The 25,143-nt window shown below is 36.6% G+C and overlaps 1 protein-coding gene across 2 annotated transcripts; it reads right to left on the reverse strand.

The window, feature by feature from the left end:
* On the reverse strand, positions 1–25,137 carry EXO1 (exonuclease 1). 2 transcript variants are annotated; one of them, XR_001862576.1, is made up of 15 exons: positions 24,759–24,919; positions 22,343–22,462; positions 21,323–21,446; positions 20,520–20,657; positions 20,088–20,300; positions 18,572–18,759; positions 17,634–17,730; positions 16,841–17,057; positions 15,632–15,884; positions 13,573–14,035; positions 12,967–13,068; positions 9,439–9,632; positions 6,950–7,565; positions 965–1,082; positions 1–185 (listed from the first exon to the last, which is right to left on the reverse strand). XR_001862576.1 is itself a non-coding variant. In XM_008635320.2 (13 exons), exons 1-13 carry the CDS (start codon positions 24,917–24,919, stop codon positions 7,424–7,426), a joined length of 2,412 nt encoding a protein of 803 aa, XP_008633542.1. In that variant the 5' UTR covers positions 24,920–25,137; the 3' UTR covers positions 4,236–7,423. The 2 variants fall into 2 exon arrangements, 1 of the variants encoding a protein (XP_008633542.1); XM_008635320.2 differs by lacking the exons at positions 1–185; positions 965–1,082 and having other exon boundaries at positions 4,236–7,565; positions 24,759–25,137.
* Between the last annotated feature and the right edge of the window lie 6 nt (positions 25,138–25,143).

The raw sequence follows: 25,143 nt of genomic DNA on the forward strand, positions 1-25,143 counted from the left end.
TGTTTTTGAAGAATCTTGTTTTATTACCCACTTATATACAAACAGGGCCAGCTGGGAAGGGTAATGAGATGAATGTTTTTTTCTTGGAATTAGGGGTGAGTTCTTATCTGCTGGACATTACTCCTGCTTCCTTTTACACATCTCTGTTATTCTATTCCCTTTCTTTAGCTTTTCTGGTGCAGAACCTAAAATAAATCAAGAGACAATGGTGCTCCTAAAAGCTGCTTTTAAGTTTACAGTCAACCTTAAGAATTGAAGTTTTTGGGCTTCTATGCTTATACCATTCCTTTCTGATGATCTGTGACCCATTGCAGAAGGTTGCATTAACTTGTAAACTTTATGCTAGAGCAGAACTCCAGTCTCTCTTCCCAAAGAAACATCAAAATTGGCTGACATGGGCATCATGCTCCATCTCACACCCAGGTCTGTCCCAGGCAATCTGGGATGCTTCCCTTAGCAGAGTTAATGCACCTTTAGCTACAATGGAAGGACATTCCTACATCAACTCCAGGACAGTCTCTGGGTTGGCAGCAAATCAGGTCTCATTGCTGATATAATTTTCAAGGTGCTTTCAGGTGACTTCAGGAATGCTGTCTCCTTGTTACAGTGCAGAACTGTGATTCAAAGTACCTAAGTGCTATATTTCAGTCTCTCACTGCTTTAGAGGAGAACAGTGGCTAATCCTACAAGCCAGCCCAAATCTTAGAGTTTCTATTTTTTAAAAAATGAAGACAGTACTGTTGACCTTTGTAGCTTTGAGATCTGTTACTGAGAACTATAAAAGCTAGAATGACTGCAACTCAGAATTTACTCTCTCTATAGTTGCATTTGACAGCTGTATACTTATTTGTTCTATCAAGCAGGCAAGTACTCTAGAAAACTTGCATCCTTAAGGAGTTAAGAAGGTATGGCACAATATAACATATCAAGTAAAATAGAATTGTGATGGAGGAACTTCCTCTACCTGCCATATCTGATGATTTCTAGTAGCCCTCTAGGATGGGAGCCCAGCTTGATCCTCTTTTCTGACTAGATGTGTTTGCAAATCACTGGTAAATGGTCTCTGCTGAGTTATTAGGTCTCTAGAAATACAAATAAAGTAAATGTGAGTAATATAAACACTTCTCTCCGCAAAGGAAGTATAAAATTTCAAGTTTGAGTTCAGAAGGATATGAGCCTAAAATGTCCTTTAATTTCTATGAATTTTCAATCATAGAAAATGATGCAATGTCCTAGATTTAGCTTGTTTATAGCTAAAATGGTTAGTCTTTAGTGAATTTATTGTTTAGATCCCTAGAAAGGAGTAGGAATGGAGCAATAAGACAGGGCTGAAAACTCCGTTCCAAAACATTCAGAATTGAAGAAGATTGATACAAAAAAGAAAAATCAGTTTCCTCATTAAGCATAAAAAGATTCAGAGCAACTGGTTTGAAAGTTTCTAAAGCCACTTTTCAATTCTGGAAACATTATAGATTCAGAATAGAAAGAGGACCAAATCCTACACAAAATTAACTACTATGACTGTGAGCAAAATTAATGCCTCTGTTCAGTGGCCCACAAAAAGAAAAAAATTCAAAGAAAAATTGGGATTGAACCACTACAACCCCAGGAGATTTTCTTGCTGGTCTGAAAAATGGAATAAAAACCCAAATAAAAATAGAGTCCTGCTACTTATAAACTTAGCACCAATTACGTTCAACTCAGTTGCATTCAGCAGCTAGTAAGTATCCCGTCATCCTACATGGGCATGACTTACTGCAGGCACTTGTTAAACAGAAAATCTTCCAGACATCCTAGAGAGTTTATTGTTAAGGCTTCTGAATCAGCCTAGAAGTTACAGCTTATATACAGAGTTTACTTGTGGTTCACATCTTTGCAGATTCACTATTGAATTTCTAAATTGAAAATGAAATGTAGCTAGAAAACTTTATTAAGCCTTTAACCACTCTAAGGAAAGTTACTTTAGCCACAAGACTGAAGCTCCCCGGCTGCATTCTTTTCATTACTTTTCTCCCAATCTATAGTTGATATTTTCTGTTTTGCAGAAACAGTGTTCATGGTTATGGGCTGACATCCCATCTTTCCTTAGTCCTCCCATCTCTAGACTAAACAATGCCAATTCCTTCCACCCTCCCTCATACTGCCTTCTAGACTGTTGCTCATTCTTTTTACTTCTCCTGGATTGTCTCCAGGGTGTCTACATTTTTCTTCAAGCATGGTGCCCAAAACAGTACTCCTTGCTACTGGAGAGTGTCAAGGAGAGTGGAAGAAGTACTTTACACACCTTGCCTAAAATGTTTGTACACCAGAACTGCTTTATTTGGCTTAAATTTGGTGATACTTGGTAAGTGGTGGGAGCTTTTTGAACTGTTCAGCTGAAAATATATGTTTGGAGAGTCTTTCCTTGTGAAAGCTGGGTTCAGGTATAGATTTGTGATCAGGGTCCTAAGGCCAGAAATTTGTAAATGTCTTTTACTTTATTACGAGGCGTGCCAGCAAATCAGGAGTAAGCTCTGATTTACTGTGCAAAATAGTCCCTATTTTCAGATCCTCAAGCAAGGCACACATGGTTTTCAGATATGGATGGCAATTATCCTATTTTGTGTTTAATTAACATAGCAATAAATATTACCCAGCTTTCTAGACACAGGTAGTGGGTTGGATTCAGCAAGAGCCCTGCCTCCAAGGAACACCCTGAGCCCCCAAACCTTCTGAGCTGCGCACCGTTACATAGTACAAAGTCTTGATACTTCTCTGTACATTTAGGCTGAAACACTGTCTCATGAAAGTCAAATTAACATGTTTGTTAATTTGTATTCACTATTAGCTCTAAGACTTTACAGGTAGCAATGTGCTGTTTACTATTTATATTTGGTTACAAAAATAGTCTTAGTTAATGCCCTAAGACTAGTGTAGTCTAAATATTCACTCTAATCATTGGTAACACCTCCCTTATTCTTACTTTGCTGTGTTGCCTTAAATTGTACTGTAGTTTATGAAGAAGATTTGGAACAGACCTTAATGAGATTTTCTACCAGAATTTGAAGGATTTTGTCTTTCAAATACTTGCCAGAGGTCAGTGGTCTATTACACTTGGTACTGGGCAAACACGAAGCAAATTCAGCATGTTGGGCTGGTGTTTTTAAATACCTCTGTTGAACCACAGAAGTCAGTGAGTCTCAGGTAAAATTGAACTTTCTCAGCCATCTAGTTTCACAGTCTCTTAGTGCCTATTGTAGCTGTATAACTTTGCATGGGAAAAAGAAAGTGGGGCTGCAGATCAAACATTATCCTTTGGTATAGAGGAGGAAAGGTAGAATAAATATATCTTAAATTACTGTTCCACTTTCATGCCAGTACCACGAAGCAAGTCTAAAAATTAAAAGAGGGAATGAAAACAGAAATTCATAGCTATAAAGTTCAGTAATCAGTGTTATTGCCTGGAAGACAAATAATGACGTCAGTGAACTACCTTCAAGGTTGAGAAAATAAGATTAGAATAATAAATCTATAACCTGGGAAATTATAGAAATCTTCAGTGGACTGCTTTGAAGACAGACCAAACAATCACTAATTTTGAGGAAATTGCTACTGCAGACTACTGGAACTTTACCAGAAAATTCACAAAATTCCTTCTCTCCACTTGTCACTGCTGGCTTAAAAAGCAGATAAGTGGAAGACATTTTGATGGTTTAATACATAAATAAATCAAAATGGGGGCTAGGGCAAAGAAGAGAAGTCTTTTGTATTATTTTTGCTGAGGAGAAAGCATAATGGCAGCCAAAAAAAACCCCAAACTACACTTTGACTACCATAACTTCTCTGTTATGCAAAACTTTTATGTGTTTTAAAGAATTGTTTAAAAAAGAAACCTGAGGGTATGCAAAAGATGCACTAGTACAAATACAGTGATATTTATGTGTGTTTTGTATTTATTCAGCTAAGCACTGCCAGCAGGTGTGCTTTTTTTTTTCCTCTTCTTTAAAGCTAGATGAAATTTGACTTAAAAATACTGACCAGAACATAGGAACATAATATTCTTGCATAGCTAAAGCTAGTAATGTCATGAAATCAAAGTGGGTAAAATCTACATTAGCATGAAGAAAACTGACCAAGTCTCTTGGTCTTTATTGTCAGACAAATTTGTCCAACAGATCACTTCAGGATTCTGGCATTGGCAAAATGCGCATGCCAGACACAGGAAACCAAGAAAAACAAGACAAACCACAGAAGCCTCCAAAACTGTATCATTTTTATAGTTTAGTGAGAAGATGGATGTTCTCACTGTGACTGACCTCCAAGAAGGAGACTTTTAAGCCAATACAAATATTAGCTTATTAAAGTCTCTGAACATTCATATAATATTGGACACAGGACAATCCAGCTTAGTTTATATCTGATTTTAGACCATTAACTGAATGGTACTTTGCTTAGCAATTTACCTTATTAAAAAAACAACCATACAACAACAAAAATCCCCAAACAAAAACCTATCAAAAATGGTCAATGGTTTCTCGTATTTCACAACCATAATCTAAGAAGTCAGTGTTCTCTATATTTACTCTAGAAATTATTAATAAATCAATACTTAGGTTATTTAGTTCTAGCTAAAACTTTAAAAAAAAAAGTCCACTGTAATTCAGGTGAACATTGAAGGTCATTGTGTTTGCTAATGAAAATGGTTTTAATATAGTAAAGTTAGCACTAGCTAATTTAAAATTGTCTTCATTGAAGAAAAAAAATGGTGAGGTGAAATATCTAAAATTGTATTTAGTTAACAGAACTAGCTAATTGTTAAAAAAATATGCTAACAGCTGCTAATTGACCTCAAAACATCCTTGTTCACATGCATTCATAAAAATGACTGTAAGTACTGTATTGATATGAGAAGGAATAAAGAGATTTAAGCAGAAATACTCAGTTGAATTTGGGCAAGTCATTTACCTACATGTTCAAAACCATTACAGGATTTGGATGATCACACAATCTCACAGTAATTCTCTGTGATACTGAATATTATAGGTCACATGGGCATTCTGATGAAGGAATGGCCAGCCAGCACTTTCAAAAGTGAAGCTTGATATGACCACCATCAGTAAATTCAGTTTTGCTGGGACCGATTTACCCTTTTAATATGGTATAGCAATGTCATCCATTTTGTAAGAATACTCTAAAGTCCTGCTGATAAAATTAGAAATATTGGTTACAGATATTAAAAAGGTATACTTAGTATTTTATGAGATTATAAAGCAAGCAACACACAAAGTCATGCCTCTGCTTGCCGTTTGCTTTCAATTCCTCCTATTCACTTCTTGTTTTCCAACTACCCAACTTTAAAATGCCTACTTTTTTAAAATCACCAAACTCTCCTTCCTCCATGTTTTCTTTTCTTCTTTTTCATGGTGTTATATTTTATCCTCCCCAGGCCATCAAAACCTGTAATAATTTCTCCTATTTTGCTACTTAATTATTTTTACTAGAGAGTATTACCTTACCCTATTAAACTCAGGAATAAAGTCTTGCACCAATTCATTTGCATTTATGTTATTGTACCTTCCACAGAGCAGACACCAACACAATAACTCCACATTAAAAGTATAAAACTTAAATGCTATTATATGCTTACACATGTTACATATTTACACATAATGTAACAGATGCCTCTATTCCTGAGAAGAATCCCCTGTAACATGAAGTCAGTACCCAAGACCTCCAAAACACAAATCAGAAACTATACAGAAGTATTTTTAAGAAATCTGCTTTAAGAACATACAATGTAGCTTGCATGTAAGATAATCCCTTAAAATTACCTGTCCTTGATAGTACAAGAAGAAGTAGTTTGTCTCTTATGATGAGCCACTAAAGCAGGAACAAGTGGCCCTTTGATTGAAGGGCCAGGAAAAAGGCAAGGATGCACTGTACAAAATAAACTTGCACACTGATAAATAAGCAATGGATGAAAATTAACTATTTTTATGTTTTCCCTTCGAAGATTCATTCTGTCATTTTTACTGTATTTGTAGGAACACAAAGATTCATCCTAGACAATAGCTCTGTGACTGGAAACACAAACGTTTATTGCTGGCCTATATTTGTAACGTCATACCTGAGAGAATTCTCACTGAAGAGCAACATTAAAGGAGTAGGCATTTTCTAGTGGTGCATGTATGAAAGCCTGTCCTAGAACATCATTACTTCAATTCCTTCTATCCTGTACCTTCAACACAAATGCAGAAATAAGAGGGCTGATCCCACAAATGTGTGCAAAACATACTCTTTTAAGCAGCTTCTTTGTAATTTAATTCAGCTGGTCACCTTAGTTTCATAGATGGAAATTCTCTTAGAGAGAGAAAAAAGTACATTGCAACCTAAGAAACCTCTGCCTCTCATAGGTAATTTCAAACTTGAAACTCTTGCAAAATCTCAAAGGCTGAGGGAAAGTATTAATCTCAGGAAGGAAAAGATATTTCACAGGTTAAGATATCTTTCTGTACCTTTATCTGCTGCAGAAAGAAATACTATCCATTCCTAAAAATGGAAAAATTTCAGACGTACCTTTACACTGACTCAAATCCTGATTTTTAATGTAGAAATCTGAAATCTCATCATACTATTTAATGGTAATTCAGTCAAACACAGCAAGGACTGCAGTCTCCTGCATTCTTTCCCTTTAGCTGAACACTGAAGCTTGGCCTGTTGTGATGACAATGCTATTTTGTAACCCTACCTCTGAGGACTGGTATTTTGGGTGTCTGTTGTTGGAGAAGAATACAAATGTGAAACAGGCAGGTTAAACAGAGAAACACATATTTTTTGGATATCATTCTATTAATGTGAGAATTTGGGGACCAGTTATCTGTGATATTCCTTTCTGCAGACTCCAAGTTATTCCCACCACCAACACAACAATATCAAACAGAAAGCTAGCTGTTGAGAGAACAAGTCTTACCTTATAGGGAAAAGAAATAGTTATCAGTGCTGGAAGTATACTGCAGACTGTTATGCACACTTAACAGCAGTTTTAAACCTGTCTTGAAGCCAGATTAGCCTCAAGAGGAAAAAAGAAAGAGGCAAAAAATTATTAACTATTAAAAATTAAGGCACAAACTTGTTCTGCTGCTGTTGTAGAAACTTGGATTGTATGTGAGACCTACATAAAATGCCCAGGGGCAACAAAAAGTGTTTGGAGAAAAATTCAGCATGGGGACTTTGAATAAGAGAACAGAGGAATCTGAATTATTTTATTCCAAACAGTATAGAACTGTACCTTTGAATTCATGCTTTTATAAAAGAGATTATAAATCACTAGTCAGACTAAAGTATATAGCTGGTTTTTAAAGAATCTTTTCTATAATGATGGAATACCCAAAAGGTAAATTTTGACAATGATTAAAAATCCTTCCCATTGTGAACAGCGTGCAGTTCACTGGAATATAGCTCTCTGAACATGACTACGTTCCAGATGATTAAAGATTTCTTCTTCTGTTTCTGGAGTGAGCTGTATATTATCTTTGATTGGAGACAGAGGATCTGACTTTCTACAAGAAGGAAGTTTTTCATACTCTCTGCACAAAAAAACCAAAGACAAAACAAAACGAAAGAATTATATGATATTTTGTTTTTCTAACCACAGGCGAGTAAGAATACACAGGTTAAAACAAAGCAAGACCCCTCACCTAACTACCCACTCCACCTATGAATAAGTACAAAATAAAAATTTGTGATGCAGTTTTAATTTCAATTTTAGTACAACTGAACAACTTCACTGAAAGTGAAAGAATAATAGCTGTTAGCTTTATCTATGAAAGACTGTATGCACACCATCCTACTCTGGTTTGTACATGCCTCCTTGACATTTAAGTCTTCTGAATAAGTGTAGTCTTATAGATATCTCTATATCTCTATATCTCTGTATCTCTATCCTGTGAGTCTTGACATTAAGGGAGAACAGATTAGTGTCCCACGATTTATTTGCCATAAGGTAATGTAACTGTTAAAACATTAGGCTAATTAAGAAACATCTTAAAATCTGACAAAATAAAGAATACTCAGAGCTAAGCAAGTCCTAGCAGTAAAACCCCCCAATTTTGTGAAATGTGTTGAGAAAAAAAATCCCCTAAAAGCTAATAAACTATTGCTTATATAGAAGTAAGTAATGCAAAAATATATATCCCCAGTATAAACACCCAGAGGTTACAAACCAACCAAAACTGCATGACTAAAATGTGCATGGTGGGAACCTAGTCTTCCAACCATCAGCAGAGAGTGCCACCTAGGCTCACACTGTTCTATCGGCCTGTATTCGGATAAATCCAAATACATGAATTTTCTCTGTGTGAGCGACTCTGATCAGACATTCCCAAACAGAGGTCAAGCAATAAATGCACAAACACTTTCACTTCTTCCTTGAAACTGTCAGTCATTCTTACACCCATAAGGAGGATAATAAAAAGTAAGATTTCTAAAAATGTAAATACCACAAGTAATATTTTTTAAACAGAAAGCAGTTGTATGTTTACAATAACCTAACCTAAGGCCCAAACTTACTAAAATACATTCATATGAGTTAACACATGCTTATCAGTATCAACATTTACTACTCAGTGCAAAGAATACTTTTGTTCCACTCACATTTGGAACGTTTGGTTTCAAGTTAGTAAAAATAATTTTGTTTAAATAAGACTTATTTATTCAAAGCTGAGATTGCCACTTAAAGCTGGGAAAACTTCGCCACCAGGAGTTTTTACCTGAGCCCATGGAGATAGTGTGAGTTAGAATACCTACACTTCAGGTTCTGTTTTACGTTTTTAAAATAATCATTGCCCTTCAAGTTCAAACCTTGAACCTATCTGCAGAAACTTCAAGTTAGACAAGTCATCTCCACAAGGAAAAACAATAGCATTTTATAATGTGCAAGAATGTCTCTTGCAGCCAGATACTCCAGCTAACAGAAATATTCCATCAATTCACCATCATCTTGAAAGCAGAACACTTCTGACAATCAGCCATCTCTAAATGTGAGGGACACAGAGTCTAGTAGAAGCAACCTTGTATTCAACTAAATTTAGCAACTTTTATGCAGCTTTTGCATTTAGATCAATAAATGATTTTTGGTGTTTGATGGCAAACAATGGCAATGATTTTCATATCAATTATGGTAAACTAAATGTACTTATCAATAAAATTCAGTAAATTAATTTTACCTGAGAGTTTTTCCTGGTTAGAAAGAAAAAAGTAATTCTAAGAGTTTATTTACCAAAACCCATGCTTCATGTTTACATCAAGCTTAGGAAGTTATAAATTGTATGTAGAAAATATCTAGTCTTGCACTATTACCCTTATTGAGTTGTATGGAGAACACATGTAGGTCTGCTTAGAAAATTGCTTCTTTGGGAAAAAAGTGTGCAGGGTACTAAGTAAAGGGTTAAAGCAACTCACCTTTTAAATTGGAAGCTTTTCCAGAGTTCACCAATAGTGGATTGCAGTCCCAGCTTATTTTCAGTATCACAGTCCTTTCTCTTCTGCAGAGGTGACAGTTTCCTGCTTAGTCCACTTACTTTAGCTGGTATCAATGTCTTGAGCTTTGTTACCATATGTGACCTTGTATTACTGGATTTACGTAATCCAGGAACCTGTGGGATTTTAATATTGCAGTACACATGGTTAAAATGACAACCTGCAAGCAACAGGTATTATGCTGCAAAGCTTATAATCAAAAAAGTGCTTTACATTGTGTTGAGATAACGCAATCTGAAATGCCACAACGAAGTGTATTTAGACAGTGTCTATAATCTAAAAAATGGCATTTCAAACATAAGACATACTGCAGCTGTAAGAACTGGCAAACCAGCCTCCCTATCTACAAGAAAGACATTGAGGCACTGGAATGGGCCCAGAGAGAGGTGATGGAGCTGTGAAGGGTGTGGAGCACAAGTCTTACGACAAGCAGCTGAGGTAGCTCGTAGTGTTTAGCCTGATGAAAAGGAGGCTCAGGGGGAACCTTTACCACTCTCAACAACTGCCTGAAAGGAGGCTGTAGCCAGGTGGGGGTTGGCCTCTTCCGCCAGGCAACTAGTAATAGGACAAGAGGAAATGGCCTCAAGTTGCACCAGGGGAAGTTTAGAATGGATATTAGGAAAAATTTCTTCCTGCAAAGGGTTGTAAAGCACTGGAACAGTCTGCCCAGAGAAGTGGCAGGATCACAATTCCTGGAAGTGTTCAAAAATTGTGTAGATACAGTACATCAGGATTCAGTACAATGGTGAACATGGTGGTGCTGGGTTGACAGCTAGACCTGCCCGTAAAGGTCTTTTCCAATCTTAAGGATTCCATGATTCTATTACTGAAATTACATTGTTTCTACCTTGTCTTGGGGTGACTTTATGATGTGTATCCCGTATCGCTGCCCTATGCCCAGAAATTAATGCTTGTGCCTTTCTATGCCTCTAAACTGAGCCTGAGAGGGGGAAGGAAAAAACTGAGCAAAACTTTTTCAAAGCAGTTTGCAGCTTGTTCAAGGTCACACAGAGATAGCGACTTTTTTTCCCAGCTGTGGGCAGGGGAGTGAGGAAGCACCTGGCTTGCTGCTGCTGGGTCAGTTTCTGGCCAGTTTTTCAGTTTCCTTTTCTCCAGAGAGAGACTGAGAGTTGAACTTTTATTTCCTTCCCTGGAATTTCGGATTTTCTCCCTTTTCTACTGGACTGCTTCAATATCGGAGCACATCGGGAGGACTTTCCACCGAGCACAGAGGGCCTGGTCCTGGGCCAAGCCCCAGCTCCAAGGAGACCAAAGGGAGGACTCTGACACTTTCCCAGGTTTTTTCCCCACAGCGAGGGATTTTATTATTTGGCATTATTATCCTTTTCCCGTGTGTTTGGTAAATAAATAGTTTTTATCTCTTTCACTTTCCTTCAAGGAAAATTTATTTTTTCCCGAACCTGGTGAGGGAAGGGTGGTGACCTGCCTTCTCTCAGAGAATATATTTCTAAATTTGGCCAAACTGGCACAATATACTAAGCAGATCTCAGTATTCCAAGGAGGGAAAAAGTGTTTAGAATGTAAGCTAAAAACTGGAACAAGAACACTAGGAAGAAGAAAATAAAATCTTAAAACTACCTGCTTTATAGTATTTTGCTTTTTATTTATCACTTCAACCTTTTTACAACACGTGAAGGCACTCAAATCCTGTGTATCTCTGTAGTACCGAATTACATCAGTTATAACTTAATTTAGCTAACCCAAAAGTAGGCAAAGCTGCATGGTGAACACCTGCTAAGAAACTTAAAGCTAGAGCAGAACGCTCTTTTCTATTATCAACATTAGCCTCTTTGCTAAGCTCACAGCAATTGTGTAAAATAATTAGCAGTAAAAACCACAGCTGAAATAGTATCACAGAAACAAACATGAGGTTTTAGGGAGCTCAGAATCACATAAGCATTTGTTAGTAAAAAGCTTTTATTAGTTTTGATATTAGAATTGAATAGGTAGCACTTCACATTTTGGTTTGGAACCACAGTAAGAGATGACAAATTTTTCAGACTGCCTCCCCAGTTACTAAGTTTCTCTACACTTAATCTACATAGCTGATATTCACTTTATGAACATCAGAATAAATTATGCTTTAAGTGATTAACTGCTTCTTCCCTAAATCTGCAACTCATTTTTCCCTTTGGTATGTTCTACTGTATTCAACACCAGCAAACACTTCCCCTGTTTTACACTTGCAGGATCCTAGTAAGAACCCTAACAAGATTTTAGTAAATTCTAAAAGAAAACTGAGACAAAAGTGGTGCTCCTTATCTTTATGGTCTTACTGGTCTACAACTCCCAGGAGTACAAGAGTCTGGGTGTGTCCAAGTTACAATATGACAGACCTTTTGGCTGTTGCTGGCAGGTTAGTTTTCGGCCAAGCCAGTTTTCTGGTGTAATTCCTTCTTATTACTACCAGCACATAAAGGAAAAACAGAGAATTCGTGGCCATAGAAATAAGTGGGGGAAATCCTCCTACTAGCCACTTGCTCTAAACAAACCCAATATATTGTCCTCACAGATTTTCATCAGTTTTTGTTTACTGAAGGGCTCCAACCATGATGAAATTTTGTTTTTACATGATGCTTATATTATATCAGTACTTCCATAATGTGATTCCCCAATATTTAATGTATTCATTCTCCCAATATACCTTCCAAGGTGAGCAAAAAATGTGAAAAATATTAAATACAGCCTTAAAACCAAAGTAATAAAATTCTGAATGCCAGGACGATTTCCTTGCTCAGTCTTGCTGAGGAAAAGCAGGAAAAATGTTAATGCTCCAAAATACAAATGTTAATCTCTCCTTAACAAATAAGTTCCTAACAATAACCACAAGATGTCACTATTTTACAAACCACACAATATTCTTGTGTGGCAGAGAGAAGCTTGTGACTTTTAGTCTGTCTATAAGAAAACTTAGTAGGCATATACATAGTAGGATGAAAACATCTTCCTGTTACTTATTCATCTTTTGGCCAATTCTAATGGCAACACCTAAGGAGTCAGAGCTGTTAAAGCCTTAGAAGTTTTATCAACTAGACAAATGTATCAAGCTTTTAGAAATGTCCCAAAGACAAGGAACACAAGTTTATTCTTAGACATCTCAGAAACCACAGAGGAATCAAATTACAGTTGTGTCTTGTGACCGTATCTGGACTGTGAACACTACTGCCATTTATATCATTAAGCCTGAAGTGGATTTTCTTGCCTTAGCTTATTTTACACCAAAGTGTTTAAAATCCCCAAACACATTGCAACTTGGTTATCAATCACAGGTGGTTATATCACCTCAGCTCCAGTGTAGATGAACAAGAATAAAGCAATGCAAATATTGGCAAGACAAAGCAAAAGTCTTTAATTACAAGTTCTAAAATGTACTAGTAGAAACTCTGATTTCCAGAGTTTAGTAAAGCTCAAAGTTCGAGGAATTCTTACCTTGGTCTTTATGACTGTATTTTTTTTTCCAGTTTGAACAGCAGAAAATAGTGGAGACAGAACACATCGATCATCATCCAGTTTTGAACTGGAATCAGACTCCTTAAAGAGAAAATTGATTTGGTTTCAAAACAGGTTGCCTTTTTGTAAGCACAATATATGTTTTCATATCTACGTATATATATACACACTTTAAGGTATAATGTTTTCAGCAGTTCTGAGAACTCATACAAAAACCTGTACTTTTTAGCAACACTACAAAGGCCTGCATATGCTTTTTGAAAGCATTTCAGGGACTAAAAGCAGAGAGCAAAAGGTTGCCTACCAGGTGTTTTTATGAGCCACTGCAGTGATAGCAGCAGAAAGACTGAAGGCAAACTAAAACCAGAGAACAGACTTTATTTAAGCTATATTCAATCCATTCTATACAATTACGTTAAGCATTAATAAGAATATGATCATTCTGTGATTCTGTTTAGAGACAAATTTTGTTAGCACAAGTTACATCATCTGTAGGGCACCATTCTGAAAAGGAGACTTCACTGCATAATTTCTTTTATAATTTAAAGTGAAAACAAATGCTGAAACAATGTCTAATTTTCTTACCTTTGCACCTGAGCTGCTGGACACTTGCAGGATTTCTGAAGACTCCAAACTGCATTCTGATGGCTCACAAGACCCGTGAGACTGGGATGACTGTTCCAGTTCTATTAAGGGGGAGGACTCTTCCTCTGATTCATCACACACTGCCCCATTAATCTGATCTTCCTGGGTTACAATGCAGTTGTTTCTCTGCTGGTGAAACTGCTGTGAAAATACAGTATGAGATGGACCAAGACTTCCTGAGTTACTTTCGAGGCTGCTAAACCACTGGAAACAACTTTTCTGCATTTCTCCAGGAGGTTTAAAGACAGTCCTTGATGATTTTTCACTTTCTGAAAACCTAGAAACATCATCTGCTACATGTTTTGTTTCCTGTTTCTGGCAATCCTGCTCAGCATCTCGAGTTAGATCACCATCATCCTTCTTTGCTGTACTGTCAAATGTAACTGCATCATTGCAGAAAAACCTAAAAAAGAAAAAAAAAAAAGAAAAAGAAAAAAAAAAAAAGGCAAGGGAGAAGAAAGTTATGCAAATGAGTATGTCATCTCCAATCATTGTCTCTATCCGTCAATTTTATTTTCCAGGTACACTTCCAGACAAATTATTTTGGCAATGGGAAAAGTCCCTAAGGGACACATTTAGCAAATAACAGTAAAAAAAAGTAGGAAAAAGTATCTGTAAAAACGGCATTAATTGACTGAAATACTAAGAAGATTCTTCACCTGAAAGAGAAACATCTAGAAATCCTACAGAATTTAAGAATATATTAATTAACGATAAAGCTAAGCAGTAGTGAAATACTTCAGCACCACTTATCAAGGAAACTAGAACCTTACTACTTTTTTTCCTATGCTATCACAGCAGCTCCTGAGAATACTGAGCACAGATTTAGGGAAGAATCTATCATCAGTCACAACTATTAATTTTTGATGCAACATAAAAAAATACTTTCAAAAACTTCCAGCTCAGAAAGGTGTGCTTTGAAACTAAGGTATTAAGACTGCTCCATAAAATTACAGTGCTCAAAAATATTCAGATTATTTAAGATAAAAATTACACAATAATAGACTTATTTGTGATAGTGTTTTGTAAAACAAATTCAAGTAGCTGTGGCCAAATGTGACTAAATGAAAAAAAACCTAACACAGTCCCTCTTCTCAAAGTGCTGCTGCAGAGATCAGCAATGTCAACTGAATGGGATGTGGTAAGAATAGGTATTTGTCACAGAGTACGACCAGGTTTAGCTTTACTGAAACAAACAAAAGGCCCTGTCAACTTAAGTCCATGTATTCACTCGCTGCTTACATATTTGCCACAAAGTAGCTGCCTTTGGTTTTTTGAGATACATCACATGTTCTTTACCTGGAAAAAAACCCCAGCCAATTCCTAATTAATTTTGATACCCAGAGGTATTGATCACTGAATTAATCACAGGGCTGGAGCACCTCTCCTACAAAGACAGGCTGAGAAAGTCAGCTTGGAAAAGAAAAAGCTCCAGGGAGACCTTACAGCACCTTGCAGTACCTACAGGGGAGCCTACAAGAGAGCTGGAAAGGGACTTTTCACAAGGGCATGTAGTGACAGGACAAGAGGGAAGGATCTTAAGCTGAAGAAGGTTGAAATTAGATATTGGGAAATAATTCTTCACTGTGAGTGTGATGATGCACTGGACCAGCTTGCCCAGAGAAGTTGCATATGCCCCATCCCTGAAAGTGTTCAAGATCAAGCTGGATGGATCTCTGAGCAGACTGGTCTAGTGAAAAGTGTCCTGACAATGTCAGGGGGGTTGGAATGAGATGATTTTAAGGTCCCCTCCAAACCAAACCATTCTGTGATTCTATGAAAAGTCTCAGCCTTCACTTCTGCAGTAAAAAGTGAACATTATCTATCTCACAAAGAGATAGCATGCCTAGCACAAAGGAGCCTCCATCTTGGCTCAGGTGCAATACAGTTGCATAAAAAGTCTGAGGTAGCATTTTTCCTATTTTCAGTATTCGGGCTATTTAGCAACCAGGACAGCAAATAGTATTTTGCTACTTATGAAAATGTGATATAAGCATACCTGCTTCTTGTTCCTGGAACAATTACAACATCCTTCTCTTTGTTTTTCCTTTGTAAAAAGGAAGCGAATTTATTTCTAACTCTGGGCAAGGAATTAGAGCTTTCTTGAGTGATGGAATTCCCTGGAGAATCAAGGCTTTGTATTGCTGACACACTCCTTTGTGCTTGACCATCATCACTCTCCTTCTTGATTCTTTTTGTTTTTGAAAACGAGTATTGCTTCAACAGATCTCCATCTGAGATTTCTTCTGAATCTAAAGACAATTTAAGCATCACTGTAGAAGCACATTCTACAATTAACCAGTTATGAGATAACTAAATATTACATATTTACTCTCACAGGCTTAAAAATATTAGTAAGGTCTGGTAAGAACATTATTGACAATACAGTTTAGATGTCTTTAACACCACTGTTTTCTAGTGCATAGCCTTAAAAATAACTCAGTGAAAAGGTAGACGGAATGAAGGCAGAACAAGTAGAATGAAACTGCATTTGATTGAAAATTGCTAAACTACCTACAGACATTGATAAGTGAGGGATTAGGAAGATATCATGCGTAACAAAGGAAAAAAATAAAGCCCTAGTAGCATAATCAGAAAGCAAAGGAAGCAGAGGAAAACACTTAACATATTAGATAAAGCACAATAGGAACAAAAAAGTGCCTCTTCTATTACAAGCTCACTGTTTATTTGAGCACGCATAACTCAGGTGGTATAGAAGACAAGGTATCACAGATGTACTAGAGAAAATGAAAAAGTTGGCATAAAGAACACCTATACAGGGGACAGAGGCTGCACAGTCTGAGTACAGAAAACATTCTTTATGTTCTCTCTGACCTAATATCAATGCTAGGAAAAACAGGCTGTTTTAACTTCTTCACATGCCATTTTAAGATAGAAATTAAAACCAAAACTATATCAAAATAGAGATTGTATTGAACATAGCTTGAAATTTATAGTAAACCATTTGTAGCAGAGTTTTATAGCAAACCAAAGAAAGTTAAAATCAAGTCCTGTTGAAAGTTTGCTGTCACCCTTAATCATTATCTAGGCTTGTTATAACGTCTTGTAGTTTGTTGAAAACAGAATACAGACAATAACAGCTATGAGTTAAGCCTCTGAAGTCTCATACCATAAAGTACAAGATAAAATCCTTTCTTTTCCCACAGCCTTCTACTGTTATTCATATACTTATTTAATAAAAACATACCACTCCTTGGCCTTTTTGCCAAGAGCTCTTTGCCTGCAAGCTTTAGTCCTTTAACACTAATTATCTTCTCCATCCCTTTGGTTGTTGGTTTCTCTGGGAAATGCATTTTAGGAGGAGCAGTATCTTCAGTGGGGCCAAACTTGTACTCTCTGCTCCAAATGCTATTTACACGATTATCACGTCGGTCATTCCACCCACAACTTCTCTGCTGCACAGGCTACAAAAAAACAATTAAAAACCAAGACATAGGTTTATAATCTTGCCTTCTATATATGATTTCTTGACTTAGCATACAAGGAAGGACACTTTGACATTTGGACATCTAGTGATATACTCTACATAAACCATTTTTTGTTCTCACAATTCTCATGCTTTTCGTGCTTCTTTTTGTGCTGCCATGATGTCTCCATTTCAATATGGCACAAGTGACTACTTGCTCATCTCAGACCAAATTTAAAGTTTAAATTTTTTTTTTATTCAAGAAAACAATTTTGGATTATTCTTGGAAGAAATCCAAAACACTGAGAATTCTCTCTTTAAATCATTCACTTCTGTAAATAGATTTAAGGACTTACCAAAAGTGTCTGGAAGTAAAACAAATATTGAAGTAAAATGCCATAAAAAATAAAACTTTACCTTTAGAAAGAGTGAGAATTATGTGTGTGGGAGCACACAGTTTCTGTAATGCCAGAATAGCTTTCACTGAAAATTCATTTGTGGATAACACTGAATCAGATTTTCCCGTTAACGTTCAGACCCACATCGAATTCTTAACAAAGAACAAAGATGTTACCTGTGCCATGTCGGGGCTGTAGTTATCAATTTGCTCCATTGTACCGATATCAATGTTGCCAATGGCAATTTGAAAAGCAGTATCATCACCAACATGTCTGTTCCCATCACAGTAAAGGAAAATATCTGAACATTACATTGTATTTCAACAACCGTACCATGAAAGTTAGAACAGCCGCTCTCCCAGTTTTGGGCTAAAGAGCATTTGGGCCAAAGCGATTACTACTACTGCTCCTGGCTCAATATGATGTACAGCAATTGTAATAGATCTGCACTCCTTGGCAAGTCATCAAAGTCAAAATTAAATCCTTCAATTATCAGCAGGAGAGGCAGCAACTTTCTCCTTCCTAATTTCTGGAAATACCAGAGATGAGGTGGCTTGAACATACAAAGCTAGTAACTACATCAACAGTCCCCTTTCCTTCATTTTCCTAATCTTCCATGTTGAAATTTACGTTGCACAGATGTGGCAAAATGCTACCTCTCTTGTATAGGAAGAGGGATCTGGTAAAAGAGGAAATGTTAAATTAGAGAATGAGTTGAACACAAATTGCAAGAATTAAACTGGGAGAGATTGTAACATACAACACAGGCAGAAATTCAAGACAGCCATACAGCAATGAGTTTATGTTTAACCTGTATTTAACAATTTGTTTTCTAAAGAGAAAAAAAAAATATCAATAACTTTTGCCTAAAACAATGTATCAATGATAGGTCACTTAGCTACCCCCTGCACTTTTAAAAAATTGATTAAAATCAGAGCAAAGGAGAAAAGAAGAAACCCCCCCAAAAGTTTAAGACTGCAGAAAAGCCAGGCTTTAGTCAACAGCAGGGAGGCAACAAAAAAATCTAAGTACACCACAGATACAATAAAAATTAAAAGATACCACATCAGCTCACCCTTATTTGCCCATTCTGCTGTTTCAACACAAAGGATACCGTCCTGCATAAGTTAGTGTTTCTGGATCAATATCATCTCCATATGCATTCAGAGGAACTAATTTTCTGTTGACAGGATCAAAAACTAACTGATACAGGAATGTATTATTAGCTCGTGTAAAACCCTGTATGTATTCTTCTGGTACTGTTATATTCATCTTCAAGTACTGCCCCATTTTCTTAATAACCTGTCAAAAAAGAAATTACTCAACTGTTTCATTTCAGCAGTTCACACAAAAGGCTAAACACATTTCAATTATTAATTATCTTTGCTTGTAATTAAATGCAGAATGAGTGTCCTACTACAACAAGCCGATTCATCTTAGAAAGAAAATGGAACTTCGTACATTATTTTCCCACTCAGATTGTTTCCAATCATGTAAATAACACAACTTTTTATAATTCCTTGTTCAGTAAATAAATAAATACAAAATGTGATTAGAAAAACAGATAATCTCCTAAAGGTGTATTTGTTTAAACTAATGCACATCAAATTTTTATCATTCATATTATCAGGACATAGAAGCAATATGTGGGTGTTTTTATAACGGAAACAAAAGCAGAACTTAACCAGAATAAACCCTGGCATATTACTCAGAGATAAATTAAAGCAAATAATGATTTACATGGGAAAAGTTCAAAGTTCCCTTTTTACCTCCACAAAAGCCAAACCAGTTGCTTTGATGTCTGCTCTATATGATAAAAAACATTTTAAAATGAAAAATCATAGTTCTTTGTCTATGAGAGAAAAAAAAATACACTAAAACACACAAGCAATTTGAGAAAGAAGACAACACACTAAGTTAATTAAACTGCATACTAAAATGCTTTTCTGGATTAGATTTACCTGCCTCCAGGACAGCCCCATGAGGTATTCTTATTAGCTCTTAACCTCTCTAATCCCTTACTACTCACAGAGAAATTACTCCCGCCCCTCTTAGCCTTTTTATTTCCTAATATGAGATTTTTTAAAATTTCATACATTGGACAAGAAAAAAAACACCCTATAGTGATTTGTTTTGCATCATATCACACTTTTCTTCCATACTGTTTTTAATATAGAAATGTCCATATCCATACATACATCATTAACTAAGATTCCCAATCCCTACTCCTCCCCCCCCACAGATAAATATGTACTTATACAAAAGTAACAGTTCATTTAGCAGTTCCAATAACTAATCTGCAGAAACAAAAGAAAGTGGTAATGAGGGGGGGGAAAAATCCAAAGTCTTAGAAAAAATTAAGTTTCCCTTCAAACAGAATATACAACTGAAGGATTAGAACAACTCTTTATCTAAGTTTACTTTGGTGTATTTCTTATAAATATATAAAAGCTTCAACATTTAAGTTTAGTTCAGCATCTTTTATAAGCACAGGTAAAAATTACTTTTTAGTATTCTCCTCAAAAATACAGGAAGTCAAGAACCCTTCATATTTTCAACTGAGTGTTAAATTTCATATATACTGATATAGGCTCCCAAAAAACCAAAACACAAAGCAAAACTGAGTTTACCTTTATAATATCTGGATTGTTGGCTAATCTTATTAACTTGCATGCTTTAGCTAACCCAATTCCATGAATTGATGGGAGGTAGTCACAGCCAGAAAGAATACACATATAGCGGAATTTCTCTTCTGTAAATACATTTCCAAGCTGCTTACATTTTCCTAGTCGAGCTTGATCTATCTCTAGTCCATTTCCAAACTTATCAATTTTCAGAAACACCTAAAAATTAAGAGGAAGCGAAAATAGTAATTTTCATCCATATAAGCTGGTTCATTGCACTTGGTGGAAACAACAGAGGCAAAGTGCTCTTCTCATCTCTTCTGTTTCCCACATTTACTGCAGAAGAGTTAATCCATACATCAAACATATTTGGCAACTTCAGACTCTGTTTTTCAGGTATCAGCAAGAGGTAAAGGCTATTAGTATTCTCTTCCATACCTTTTTACATCCAAAAGCTAAGAGATCAGAGTCTTCTGTAATTATAGCTTGAACCATGCCTGTCTTATTAAGATAAGCCAGCTGAGCATCCGCTTCATAAGGAGCAACAATACAATCAACTCCCTGGGCTCGTGCAGCCTGTATGTAAACAAGAAGCATACACATACTTTGCATTAATTTTCAGTAATCCCCTAAGAGATCTGAAAACAAAAACAACTTTCAAGCAGTTTAGATCCATACATATTGGTTTACAAAAACAACCTTTCCTGGGTTGGCCTGTAACACTATGGTCATTGCATCTGACCACAGGTGGCAGCTTCAAACTCATGCAATTTATATTCTGAACAAAGGAGAACCACACTGAAACAAATTTAATACTGTTTTGATAAAATGCTATGACTGCATTGAATGTACAGCAAAAAACTACTAGAACAGTTTTTAAGCAGCCAAATTTTTTTCTGTAGTCTATGCTCATAAACTAGACAAGGGAAAATGTATATTAAAAAAATTGATTATTTTTTGTGCAGCAAAAGTAAAACAGAGATGTTAACAAATTCAGCTCATAGCAGTAAGAAGACATGTATTTTGTTCAACACATCATTATTATTTATACAAATGAACACAATTAACTTCAAGTTTGTTAGTTGTGCCTAACACAACCCAGTAACAAGCAGGATGGAATACTTCTCTTGTCTATATAGAAGAGGTAGTGATGTAGCTGCAAAAATGCAGAGTAGGATATGCTACCTATTGCATAGTTTTTTTTTTTTTAACTGGCATTATCAACAACGTTGCCAACTTACTTTAATAACTTCATGAGCCATAGCATGGGTAATATTTACACTGCGCCCAAAACATTCCCTAGCTTCTGACAGTCTCCCTTCCTGCAACAATTGTTTCCCCTTCAGGAGACTGGCTTGACGCTTCCTAAAAGAAAGACAAAAATAACCACCAATCTCAGATTATTTTTCACTTAAAAGGACAAACAGCAGAAAGGACTAGGAAAGACAGGTAGGAAAGGGGGAAAAAATTCCAACACCTTCCAAATCTGGGCTACTGCATAATTTTTTAAAACTAGAAAATTAGATAACTAAGTCATTGTATTGACAAGGATAACTAGATTTGAATGCTGAAATTTATAATATTTTCTCAGAAAACAGTGACAAATCAGGAACTGAAATCAGCAGTGTAAAAGAAGAAATGTACCCACTCTCAGCTTGCAGTAAAATAGATTTAATGGGAGTTGGGAGTGTCTGACACCAGATACTTATTGATTTAGAGGACAGAGAACCTAATTTACTTAATTTCATATATCGGAAACTGTACACTTCACGCTGAAGAAAGCACGTGTCTCATGAGAATTCATAAATAACAACCGCGACTGAAAAATTCTCACAGCTTCAGTAAAAAGTCCCATTTAGAGGGACCTGAATCCAAATCTGAAACAGGTTTATCTTGCTAGTTGTAGAGAAAGATGAGGAAAGGGGTGCTATTTTAAAACAAAATTAGACTGCGAAAAGGTATTTTTGTCCAGAGATCACAAGTGCGGGTGAACTAAAAGCCTCTAACACATTACAGGAACTAATGCTCAAAGGTTTACTTCCTTCCTCTATAAAATGGCTTTCATTGATGAAGTGCATTTCTATTTTTGGAATAAAACCTCTAAGAAGTTTGTATGATTGTAGCCATAAATTAAAAGAAATCACATTATATTGCAGGGGGGTTTACCAGAGCTTACTACCTAGCTGAAGTTTGAGGGTTTTTGATTTTTACTGTAGTGATAAAACTGATTTGCTTGCAAATCAATACAGTTCAGTACTTACTCTCGTCGTGCCTTTTCCACTTCCTTCTTAGAGGGTAGGGTACATCCATCAAATACCAAAATTGGTTTAATTCCAAATGAGAGGAGCATATGAACAAGTTTCATACAGAAAGCTACATAACTATCAACAAAAACAAAAGTAACATAAGAAAGATAAACTTCTATTGTTAATCACAAGTCTAATACATATTTTCCACTTGCAGGAAAGGAGAACTGTAAGTTTAGGACTAACTATTGTTCAAAAATCGTAACAGGCTGTATATTTCCCCAGTATCACAAAAAAGTAAGAACACTTGAATGCTGTTTGGTTGGGTTTGTTACCAAGAGAAACAGTCCACCTCCCAGTTCAGAACTGGACTGACTGCTCCTCTCTCCTAGACAAGATGAAGAATTCGAGTATAATTGAGTTTGACTTTGCTACATTAGGATTCCACATTGACAAAAACTTGAACAGTTAAAACATGGATCATCTTTTTACTTTCAGCAACTCAATTCATAATGGCCGGGGAAACAGAAAGCAGAAAAGCAGTCAGTACATGACCTCTCACCAGAAAGGCAGACTAAATGCACTTTTGTAGAGCTGGAAGAAGTGATGCGGTTATTAAATCTCTCTTGCAGAACTACCCACTCTTCTCTCCAGATAGTGGATATATCCTACGGACAAGACATGCAAACATATCTTCCCATACTAAAAATACAGGCACAGCACTGAAAATATTCCAAAAGACAGAAAAGTTCCCCACTAACTGTGAAGATGGTATATGGACCAGGAAACAATCCTCCACTGGCTTCGAAGCCCATCCCTTGAAAAAATATTCATAGGGAATTCCAGATGTAATTTATTCCCTCAGACCGCTCATCTTCTTACCTGTTATTTCTACAGATCTGTATGAGATAATTTTATCAGCAGCACAGAACTAAAATCTAATAACTGCTGTAAACACTTAACCAAGCACATTGCAATGATGCTCAATTTAAAAAAAAAAAAATCAGGATTTTTTTATTTTAAGGACACTGTTTGAAACAGCAAGAGCAACCTCATCAATAGAGGATGAGAGGGGAAGGAGAGTGGGGTTTAGAAGCATTTAGAATGCAAGGATATGAGCACTGAAGAAACCAGATTTAGAGCTACCAAAAATAACTATGATTTTTGAAATACAGGAGCAAATAGCACTGTAGCTATATAATACCTTCATCCGGATGAATTTTAAAGTGTGAAAGGACTCTACACTATAGTTAAGGTGCCAGTCTAGGATCATATGTGCATGGAAACGAGATTTGTCCATAAAGTATTCATGTATTTAAATTCAACCATTCCAAAGTTTCCTATGACTATGAATATTTCTCCTGACAGTCAATTTTTTCCTCAACTGAAGTGCATCCTATTCTCAGGACTCTGAGGAACCTCCACTATCTTCAAGGCAGGGTTGGATTGAAACTCCACAGTTCTCCAAATTAACAAAAGCAGGAGTAAATATTTGAATCCATTTGCACCAACTCTCTCTTGCCTCCAATCAAACATCTGATGGATCCAAGGTCCCCTGGGTGGTGCCAAGCAATAGGACAAGAGGCAGCAACCAAAACACAGGAATTCCACTAGAATATAAACAGAACTTCCTTACTGTGCAGGTAACCGAGCACTGAAACAGGTTGCCCAGAGAGGTTTTAGAGTTTCTTTCTTCTCTGGAGATATTTGAAAGCCATCTGGACACAATCTTGAGTAATGTGCATGAGATGACATCCAGTGGTCCCTTCCAAACTTACCTATATTCAATCTAAAACAAGAGTTCAACCCACTTTTTCAGAGATGGGCAAGAAATTATGCAAACCTGATCTAAGGTGTGGAGTTGAATCTGACATATGACCACAATTTTTGCGCTTTTCCTTCCCTAGAAACATAACTGTGTAAATGTATTTTAGAAAAGCTACTTTAACTAAAAACGTAGTATGTTAAGCAAGATATCTTACACTTTATTCAGAGCACAACACATCTCTCATAATTTCTTGGTATCATTATGACCTTTGTCACAGCAGTATTTACAAACTCTCTGCATACAAAAAAGATGCCTAAAAATAATATTAAACTTGAAATTAAAGAATTGCATGTACAGAATTTCATCAGAGAAATTAGATTATAGTTGAGAGCGACACATGCTAGGGAAAAAACCTGACACAGTCAATGGTATTTTAACCAAAAAATATTTTTGACAGTTTTTCTCCCAATGTGTACTTTAATATTATTTTATTTTGCACAGCTGGAAAGCTGTTCACTTATCGCCAAAAATTTCCAATTCCAAAGAGTTCAACTGAGAATTCAGAACCAATAGTAAGAAGATAAACTACTAGTTCAAGAAACACCAAGTTAACAAAACTTCAATTTGTAGAAAGGCCGAGACTTAAGCGTAAGAAAGACTTACATATCTGTGGGCTCTCCTCGGGCCAGCTTTTCAGCACAAGCATAGGCGCCTTTGTGCAGCCAGCAGTAGGTGTCCACAGCTACCGTCAGCCCTTTGTATTTCTTCACGTGGGAAGGCTCGGCAGCCTCCTTGATAAACTGGAGCAGGCCCTGGATCCCCATGATGCCACAGAGCGGGGAAAAAAAGGAAAGGCGAAAGAACGAAGCCGAGTGCTTTGTGCTATGTATCTTCGCTCGAGGGCCGCCAGGTCAGCTCACAGACGGGCCCCCGGGCCGTGCCAGGGCCACGAGATGCTCCTGCGGGTGCCCCCACGCACCCGAGCTCGGGCCACCTCCCCACGCGGCGCCAGCGGCTGTACCTCGTTGCGGTCCGGCGCTGCCCGGGG

This window comes from Corvus brachyrhynchos, unplaced genomic scaffold (assembly GCF_000691975.1).
Source record: "Corvus brachyrhynchos isolate BGI_N302 unplaced genomic scaffold, ASM69197v1 scaffold595, whole genome shotgun sequence".
Lineage (NCBI taxonomy): Eukaryota > Metazoa > Chordata > Aves > Passeriformes > Corvidae > Corvus > Corvus brachyrhynchos.